The 9,836-nt window shown below is 37.7% G+C and overlaps 1 protein-coding gene across 1 annotated transcript; it reads right to left on the bottom strand.

Moving 5' to 3' along the window:
• Positions 1 to 192: 192 nt before the first annotated feature.
• Positions 193 to 8,326, bottom strand: fam161a (FAM161 centrosomal protein A). The gene is made up of 7 exons (XM_039685601.2): positions 8,156 to 8,326; positions 6,959 to 7,221; positions 4,356 to 5,588; positions 3,543 to 3,710; positions 2,161 to 2,260; positions 1,579 to 1,736; positions 193 to 1,236 (listed from the first exon to the last, which is right to left on the bottom strand). The coding sequence occupies exons 1-7, from the start codon at positions 8,285 to 8,287 to the stop codon at positions 906 to 908; spliced, it is 2,385 nt and encodes a 794-aa protein (XP_039541535.2). The 5' UTR covers positions 8,288 to 8,326; the 3' UTR covers positions 193 to 905.
• Between the last annotated feature and the right edge of the window lie 1,510 nt (positions 8,327 to 9,836).

Raw genomic sequence — 9,836 nt, 5'->3', positions numbered from 1 at the left:
AGGTGGGTTGGACCGCGTGGAGCATGGAAAATTACTGAGATGTTGCCCGTGATCTACAAACGGTAACTGACCATGCTGTGCGGTTTTAGGCTGTGGCTCATGTTTGAAATGCTCTATATGCTTGTTTATATAGTTTTATAGTAATAAAAACAAACAAATACATATTCAAATTACAATCATAAAGTTGATTTTCACATATTAAGTTTATTTTTCGCCCATTAATAATCACACACATACAAACAGTCATTTTATTTGTAACATATTCAGTAATTTAGTGTTTTGGACCCTTTGTTAAATATATCTGATTAGGGGATAGACATATTTCCACATGTAGTATGATACATTCATTACTGGTTATGTAAACATGTCCAGGTCACATTCTGCCCCATGTAAACAATAGAAACAATACATTTATCAAATTAAGCTCATCATTAAGATTTGTTGCATTGCACGATTATTTTCAATATAATTCAGCAAATTACCATTACTATAATGCATATATTATATATTTAAGGGGTTTTCTTTTGTTTTTTCGCTAAATCTCTTTGTCGTCAATGGTGATTCTCAGTACTATTGTTTTTTTGTTTTTTTACAATTGCAATGTTTTTTATTATCATTTAATATAGGCTACTTAAAGACTTTAATAGTATAAGTACCTTAATAAATATATATTAGTTTAATTAATACATTTTTAGTTGACATATTATTCTTTTTTATTATTATTTAAAAAAAAAACAAGGTCTTAACAAGGTTTTTAAGATTCAATCTACTAGATGTATCCAACAACAATTTACTATGGAGGTTTGTTCAGTTCAAAAAACATCAAATACCCAAAAGCAAATGACATACCTTAATTTCTGTTTCTCATCACTTTTCTGATCTTTTCATTTTACTTAGTGAATTAACTAATTAACACTCCCTGTTCTGCTCCTGTTGCTATGCTGACTGCTATTACTTTCGCTACCCATTCTGCTCTGGCTGTGCTTACTGATGATGTCATCGTCCTTATCATCAACATCATCATCATCAAAATCCTCCTCGTCACCATGTGAGTGTCTTTCATCATTGCCCTTTTCCTCATCACTGTCATGATACACATTGAGTTTCTCATCCTCATCTCTGTCCATGAGTCCTGGCTCCATGTCGTGGTCATACTCCTCATAATCATCTGGATAATCATCGAGAAGAGAATCCCGCAAGTTTGGAAGGTCTTCGTGATCTTCGTGTCTGATTTTACTGTGGAAAAATGAATGAAAACAATTCAGAAACTCAGAGAAAGGTAATAATTCCTTTAAAAATGTTCTTAAAATCTATCACAAAATAGGCTTCATGTCAAACAGGAAAGCAGGCCTCATTGCATCCAATTGTGGGAGAAAGTGATAGTGATATCTATGGAGATTTAAGATAATCAGATATCGGTTATGCTCATCTTTGCCCGCTCCTTATATCTTGAGTAAAACAGCTCTACATATACCAAAGCACATATACAACAAAGACTGGAAGTCATGCAAACTGTTTAACAGAAGACGGAAGTTTATTGCACATACCTGTGTGTGAGTGATATCACACCTGTCATACCTGTATGTGGGTGGAGTCTGGCTGCCAGAGTGGGCGGGGCTTGGAGTCTGTCTGTGTGTCGATGCTTTAGGTGCTATACTGCTGATGAAGGACTCACTCAGACCACATCCATGCAAAGTGGCAGAATAGAGCTTTTCAGCTGCTCTCTTAGCATTCATCTAAGAGAGAGAGAGCTTTACATTATCATTTTCATCACCATAATTTGTAGATATCTTTAAGATGCTTGTCCTCTAACTTAATATTCAACAATATTATTGATCTGACTGTACTGAACAGAGCTGGACGAGGACATCATTTTTTTTCAGAACTGCTTTATAGATGAAATGAACTAATTTAATGTTTGATGATCTTTACAACTGAACTGAACAACAGCCAAAATGCATCGTTTACCAGTTTATCACTGTAAAGCTGCTTTGAAATCATCTGTATTGTTTAAAGCGCTTTATAAATAAAGACTTATTGAGCTGCACAAAGCAAAACAATTTTTAATTTTTAATTTAATGCAATGAAATGAAAATATATGTTCAACAAATTCCAAAAGGAAACTTTTTCTTAGTAAAAAAATAAATAAACAGATCTCACCTGTGCAACCTGCTCCAGTAGCAGAGGTCTTCCCTTCACTCTTTCCTGGATTTCTCTCATCTCTTGCTGGAACTCTCTCTGTCTCTGGAGGTCTTGTTTCCTGTTCCCATGTGGACATGTATAATATATAAGCATTCATATGATATGAATGATATGATATGAAGTCCTGAAAAGTGAAGCCAAAGCCCCATTGGGGTGGCTGGCTGCAGTATCGGTCTTAAACCAATGAAATTATAATTCTACAGAAGAATATTGCATACACTTGAAGAAAAAAAATATACTCTGTTTTTCTGAATTAACAAGTTAATTATCTCAGAATTACGAAAGAATTTTTCATGGACATTTTTTGCTGTTTTTCTGAATTAATGACTTGATTTTCTCAAAAATGCAGAGAAACAGAGCAAAACTTTTTTCCATGAAAAATTCTCTCGTAATTCTGAGATAAGCAACTCGTTAATTCAGAAAAATAGAGCAAAACTTTTTTTCCATGGAAAATTCTCTCGTAATTCTGAGATAATTCACTTGTTAATTCAGAAAAACAGAGCAAAAACATTTTTTGCATGAAAAATTATCTCGTAATTCTGAGATAATTCACTTGTTAATTCAGAAAAACAGAGCAAAAACATTTTTTTGCATGAAAAATTATCTCGTAATTCTGAGATAATTAACTCGTTAATTCAGAAAAACAGAGCAAAAACTTTTTTCCATAAAAAATATCTCGTAATTCTGAGATAATTAACTCGTTAATTCAGAAAAACAGAGCAAAAACTTTTTTCTATAAAAAAATATCTCGTAATTCTGAGATAATTAACTCGTTAATTCAGAAAAACAGAGCAAAAACTTTTTTCCATAAAAATATATCTCGTAATTCAGAGAAAATTAACTACTTTATTCAGAAAAACAGAGCAAAAACGCATCCGTATAATTCAATGGGAGACCAACTAGAAAAATCCAATTGCATTTATTTTTTATTACAAATATTTTTTTCCCAAAGATCCTGGAAAGTTTTTTTTTTTCCAAAGGTTTCTGTCAATTTAGGTAGTTTTCATGCAGACGCATGTTCAAGTGGTCAATTGTTATGAGTATACTGTATAAATGCACAATTCTGTCTGACCAAAATCTGTTTTAAAATCAGTTGCAATATATTTTACAATACATACCGGTACACTTACATATACTTACCTAAGAAAGTACTTGGCAATATAAGGTAGCTACCTGGCTTACGGTAAAGTAACTTAGTTAATTCCACAATTGTTGGAATTATTATAATAAGTACATAGTACTTGTATGTAAAATAAAATGCTACCATTTAAATGAATCATTGATGCAATGCACTTATAGTGTACAGACATACACTGAAATAAATACCTGAATGTAATTACCTGAACTCTTTTAGTTTGGACGGGCAGGTCTGAGCCAGGGCCACATGTGGGTCGTTGGCCTGGGCTCGCTTTGTGATCACTTTCTGCAATCTCTTCTCTCTTTGCTTTTGCTTCTCCTTCCATTTCTCCTCTTCGTCTTCGATCTGCTTTCTTTGCTCAAGAACTTTTCTACTCGTAGGAGTAAAGAGTCAGGACTGAACTTCTGAAGGAGGGACTCCTCTTATGGGATGAAGGCGCTAGGGTAAGGGACAGGGTTTGGGCTAATGCTGCCTTCGAGTCACTTCACAATGACTGTATTTTTTAACATGCACACACCACAATATTGTAATACTTTATAGTGGGAAACTCTTTGAATGCCAAATAAGTTGGAGGTGTCAATTAGCTGATTAGCTCTGTACTATTGATGAAGAATTGCACTAAAACTTGCTAGAAAGTACCACTTATTTACCTGGATTATGAATTGATGAGCTTGCATGACAAAACTTGATTTGAGCCAACACTTCATTTTGGCTAAATTCAGAAAACCATTTTACTTATTATTATTTGAGTACGAAAGTGGCCGTCCACTTTTTCAGCAGCCTTGGTTCCAGATTGGGATTTTTAATTTGTTTGTTTTTTGGACCAAAATCAATCCTATTGAACCTCCCAAGAGGACTTGAAAGCAGCGAAAGGATTGAGGGGCATCTTCATGGGGTTATTAACGGGACACACACTGGCAGGGAAAGTCAAATTCCAGCTTTGGAATTCCCAAAAGCTGGAGACACTGGGGATTTTCACTGGGAAAGCTCTAGCAGGATTGGGCATCGCAGTTACCTCACAGCTTCTTGCCGTTTCTTGGCTGCGTCCGTGATCTTGGCGGTCAGGCACTCCTGGCTTCCGGACAGCGAGGAGCAACGGGATGAGGAAGGCGAGAGGCCGCGTGGGCTCACAAACGGCCAGCGTGACAGTTTCGGACTCTGTATCTCTGCTTCGATTTCCGCCACGATGCGTTCTTTGTGCGAGGCAATGTCAGCCGTGCGCAGCTGGAAGGGTTCGCATGCCGTCACGGGCCGCACTTCTTTGCTCTCCTCCAGCTGCTTACGAAACCTCCTGTAGCGGGCGGCAAAGTCTGGAACTTCGGTGTTGATTTTGGGTCGGTGGGCCGGTTCGTCGTCCCGGACGGCCTTCGGCGTTTGTTTCTCGCTGAGACGCCGTGCTAGCATGCTAGGAGGCATGGAGGCGTTGTGAAGCATTTCTCTCGCCCGCATCTGCATCTTTATCGCCCTGTAGAGCTCCTCCTCTTTCTGCTGCTCACCCGACGCTGCTTCCCTCACCGCCCGCGGGACGGGTTTAGCCTTAAACAGGCACTTTTTCCTCTCCTCTTCCTCTTTGACGTGCTTGAGCTTGGCCTCCTTCTGCTCTTTCTTCAGGCGCTCGCGCTCCAGGAAGCTGAAGGGTTTCTGCGAGGCGTGTAGACGTTTCTGCTCCGTGTCCCGATGGCGTCGCCGGCGCTCCTTGTCGCGCTCCTGCTGTTCCTCGTAGAGCGCGAGACGCACGTGCGCGGGCACCGGGCTGGCGCGAAACTTCCTCTGGCACTCGGTTAGCTCGTCTAACTGGCGTCGGAGATCCTCGTTCTCTCGTTCGATCTCAGCGCGTGATTTTACGCCCTTCTTGCGCAGTTCCAACTCGCGAAGGGTCATCTGGAAAGGCTTGGGAACCGTGACTCTCGGATGCGAATAATCGTCTGCGTTTTGCTTGCGTTTATTTAGCCGTTGACCTCTAATCCTTCTTTTGGGTTTGCAGTCAGTCTGGCAGTCAGCGGGCAAGCTCTGCAGGGAGGATGAAAACGGCTGGCATTGTGACGAAGAAAGATTTTTGACACTGAAGTCATGCCACATGTTCTTAATGTGCTCTTTGGGCGAGACAAGAAGGCCTTTTTCTGTGTTGCCATCTCTTTGGCCGTTTTCATCAATGCACTCTTCATCAGAAAGGTCAGAGGAGTCTGAAGTCTTTCGCAGCTCTAGAGCAGACTGGGCTTTTTTCAGACCACCGGTTATATCTGTGGAACTGTATAGAAAAAATCTGAATCATTTTCTTATTTTCATTTTGTTAATAAGCTGAAGGAATGTTCTGTGTTGTAAACACTGATGGAAAATGCAAATGGGAATTGATTAAAAATGACAGTAAAGACATTTATAATGTTAGAAAAGATTTCTATTTCACATAAATGCTGTTATTTTGAACTCTCTTTTCATCAAAAAAACAATACAAATGTGAAGCAGCACAACTGTTTTCATCATTGATAATAATCAGAAATGTTTCTTGAGCAGCAAATCATCATATTAGAGTGATTTCTGAAGGATCATGTGACACTGAAGACTGGAGTAATGATGCTGAAAATTCAACTTTGATCACAGGAATAAATTTTAAAATACACTACCCGGCCAAAAAATAAGTCGCTGTTTGGATTTAAATAGGCAAATGCTTAAAGTCCCCCTTGTCGTCAATAATTTTATCCTTTGAAACTCATCTTTAATCAAAAAAAAAAAAAAATCTTCATGCCTTAAAATAGCTTGAATGTAACTCTACACCATTGCCTCATTTAGTATACGTGTTCTATGAATATGCAAATTAGCCCCGCCTCCACTCACTCACCCTGCTCAGAGATTCAGTGGTTGACACATCGATCTGATTGGTTACAAGGTAGTGTGGGACGTCAGAAACACCAGCGATTTCAAACCGTGTGTTTGAGACTGTCTTTGGTTCACTGCAGTTTTAAGCAGAAAATACTCAGCAATGCCGTCGACACATGAATTTGCACATGGTTTGTCTTAAAGCGTATTAAAAACACCACATATAAACAACATTAAAAGCTTGATTTTTCACAACAGGTGGCCTTTAAGAGTCTATGACTAGATCATTATTGCAGTGATTATTATAATTATTATATTTCTCTTGTATTGACAATGCAAGAGACTTAAAGATCTGGATCTGAAATGATTCTTCGTGCTCCTCTCAACCATTCTTTCACAATCTGAGCCTGATGAATCTTGACATTGTCATCCTTAAATATGGTCATGATGGTTCTTTTGTTTTTTCCTACATGGTTGTTTAAGAAATTAAAAGCTACGCACTCCATCATTTAGGGTTAGAAGAACTATTGCCAAACGTAATTTTCTAGAAACACAATAATCACAGCAATAATATTTGCCTATTTAAATACAAACAGCGACTTTTTTTGGGAAAGAAAATATTTTAAATTGTAATAATATTTCACAATATTACTGTTTTATTTTTTTTAATTAGTCTTTGTGAGCAGAAGAGACATCTAAAAAATCGTCGGCCCCAAACTTTTGAAGGGTAGTCAATGTACCCAGAATCCCTTCAGTTTGTAAAAGCACACAGCTAATGTATTTATGAAAAGATGTTAAACTCACAGACTGATCCGATCAGTGTGGTCCGCATCGCTCACCCCTTTGAGGTTCAGTTTCTTGCGATACATGAGTTCGAGTTCAGCCATGGTTTGGAGATGAGCCGTCTTCAGCTGCTCTAGTTTACGGTAGTACTCCTGGTTTGAGAAGTAGAACTCCCTGAGGTCGATGTGATCGCCCGTTACACGGTAGTCTTTGATCAGCAGAGCATTGCTGTCTTTAGCAGGAGGACCATCAGCTAACAGCTCCGATCCAGAGTCATACTCCACCTATGAAGAGTATATACACACAATGACAACAGGCTGACTTGCTTCTCACTAAAGTCTAGCAGGTTGAGAATGCATACCTATTGCATTGATATTTTGGGCAAAAAAATACTTTTTGGTAGGCCTACTTTGTGCCTTGCTTTTACATTAATGTCAGTATATCTTGGCAATTCTTAGTACAATTCTTGATCCTTTGACTGACAAACTAAAGTGAATGCTTTGAAATCAAGGAGTGTAGGTTAAAAATGAGATTCAAGTGTTTTCATACGTCAGACTCTTTTTCATGTCTGGAAAACAGTTGTGCGGTCAGTATAACTGTATTTGTGTGTGTGTGTGTGTGTAAGCTGTTAATCTGCAGGTCTGTCGTCTTTAGGGCCAGATGGCAGATTGTTCTTCATTCAAACATTATATTGTCTCACGGTTCTTCGCCATATTTGAAAAGAAACCTACAGCATATGTAGTTAAATTAGGACTTTAGACTTTATTGGAAAATGAAAAATGAATAAAACGTTTACTTGTGAATAATTGTAACCTTTGATGATTATTTATTTAGTATACTTATACGAGTAAACAACCACATCAGTCAATTAATTTTCCCTACTGATGTCCTACAAAATTAGCATAACATGCTTATTGAACCTCGATAACAGTTACAACTTCATCTTTCTTCTTAATCAATAGTGAGATGTTAAACCACCCCTATTCTGTCACACAACTATTACTTTCAACATTGTGTAAGTTAGATCATGTAAGTTAAGCCCAAACGATTGATATTGCCAGGAAAACATTGACTGGCAACTTCTGATGTTTCGCTCTGTGAAATATATCTAACTAATCTGTTAGGCGATATTGGCCCTAAAGTAAACCCCACAATGTAATTAAAACACTTTCTTTCATACTTAGTCAATAATAATGCGGTTCAATATGTTTTAGTCACCTCTTTCTCATAGTGCCTGTTGTCCAGTGCTCGCTCCCGCTCATACTGAGCTAACGGGACTTTAGTGTGCGGGTCCACCGGCGTCTTCAGACAGGACGTCACCAGGACATTAGTTCGGTGGGACTTCTCCATACTTGTCTCTCTTCCCAGACTGGTAGATTTAACTATCTAATTTAACAAGTAGCTAACGGTAAAGACTGAATTTTTCCCTGACTGTAACCGGTGCGCGTCTCCTTGACGACCGCGTAGCGTCGGGAAGCCGCAGTGACGTCGATGAGCCGCGGGAGCGCGCATCTATAAAAGCAGTTTATTTCTGCCTCTGAGGCTTCAAAAGCGATGTTTAAAAATACGTATCTTTAAATAATAAATAAATAAATAAAACAATAAATACCTTTTTAGATATGTATCTAAAAAGGCAGATAGTATTTTACATTACTAATGTACAAATTCATTTCCCGTCCCAATATAAGCAAAATATAAATATAATTGATTTTTTTGGCTAAAGGTCCTGACTCTCACGACTGACTGTTTTAACCATTAAATGCATGAATGTTTCACCAATCATTTTTACACATTCGGGTCTTTATCGATCTAGGATGCATCTATTCCTGTCGTGATAATATAAAACTCTCCTGATATTAGAGTTACAATAACAGAAGAATAAAATAAAGCATAGTTTGTTACCTTTTGGTGCTGCAGGTTGAGCAGATGTTTTATGCAGATGTTATCATCATCATCAGAGCTCCTCAATACAATCAGCATCTGGCTTATATTCACGATCTCAAACATATTTCCAAAACTATCATTTTCAACATCTTCAAAATCAATATTTTGATCACTGACAGCTTATTCACCAGATCCATCAAGTGACAGTGATAGCGTTCAGCACTTTCTCTGCAGTAAATCACTGAGACATTGCAAGTTCTGCTGATGATTCTTCCTATTCTTTTGTTTTCTGCCTGCGATGATTATGAGTGAAGCATCGCTTCATCAGTGTGTATCAGACATCGCCACCTTGAGGAATAAAGGTGAACTGCACTTTGCACTTATTCAGTCAGTAAAGATTCAAATTATTGTTGTGCAGAAAAAATATACTTACGCTGTTACACACCTCAGGTTATTACTGACCCTATATATTTAAAAAAAAAATAATAATAATGGGAATACATGCATTCCATACTTTTTTTCTTGTTATAGGCTTATGTCTAACTTATTTTAAAAAATGATGAGGAGGGGTCACTAAAGACCTGAGGTATGACTAACTTTTACACTAAATCATAATACAGTGTCAAAAATGACAGTGTTGGTTGTAAAAACTGTACAATATGTTTAATAACCAAAAGCGTAACTAGCTATGCCAAAAAAAACATTAGCATGCAATATTATGGCATAATTTCATCCCATTCCATAAAATTTGACGCCAAGGAAATTACACAATAATATTGAATTTTTAATCAATTTGGATCATTGCAGCAGGTGCATTCAACACTTTTAATTAATGGGAAATACAAGTTTATCACTCAATTTAATTTAGATGACCCCGTGTCCCATTCTGGTGTATTTTCTGTGTGCAACAATACTGGGTTTTAACTGCAAAGGTTGTTGATTAAAACAAGGACAGTCAGCTGTTGATCTCAGACTTTCTCAGGCCTCACAGCACAGCCCTGTCTCTGATCACATA

The sequence above is a fragment of the Pimephales promelas genome, chromosome 6 (genome assembly GCF_988280905.1).
Source record: "Pimephales promelas chromosome 6, fPimPro1.hap1.1, whole genome shotgun sequence".
Lineage (NCBI taxonomy): Eukaryota > Metazoa > Chordata > Actinopteri > Cypriniformes > Leuciscidae > Pimephales > Pimephales promelas.
Note: the sequence above shows the minus strand (reverse complement) of the source record. Positions and strands in the feature narration are given on the sequence as shown.

What these genes read in the sequence shown, in the direction of transcription:
- fam161a (XM_039685601.2), bottom strand. Translation starts at nt 8,287, where the DNA reads ATGGAGAAGTCCCACCGAACTAATGTCCTGGTGACGTCCTGTCTGAAG. An exon ending in CACACTGATCGGATCAGTCT is followed by an intron (nt 5,589 to 6,958) that starts GTGAGTTTAACA and finishes TTTTCTATACAG; the next exon opens with TTCCACAGATATAACCGGTG. An exon ending in AAACGGCAAGAAGCTGTGAG is followed by an intron (nt 3,711 to 4,355) that starts GTAACTGCGATG and finishes TCCTACGAGTAG; the next exon opens with AAAAGTTCTTGAGCAAAGAA.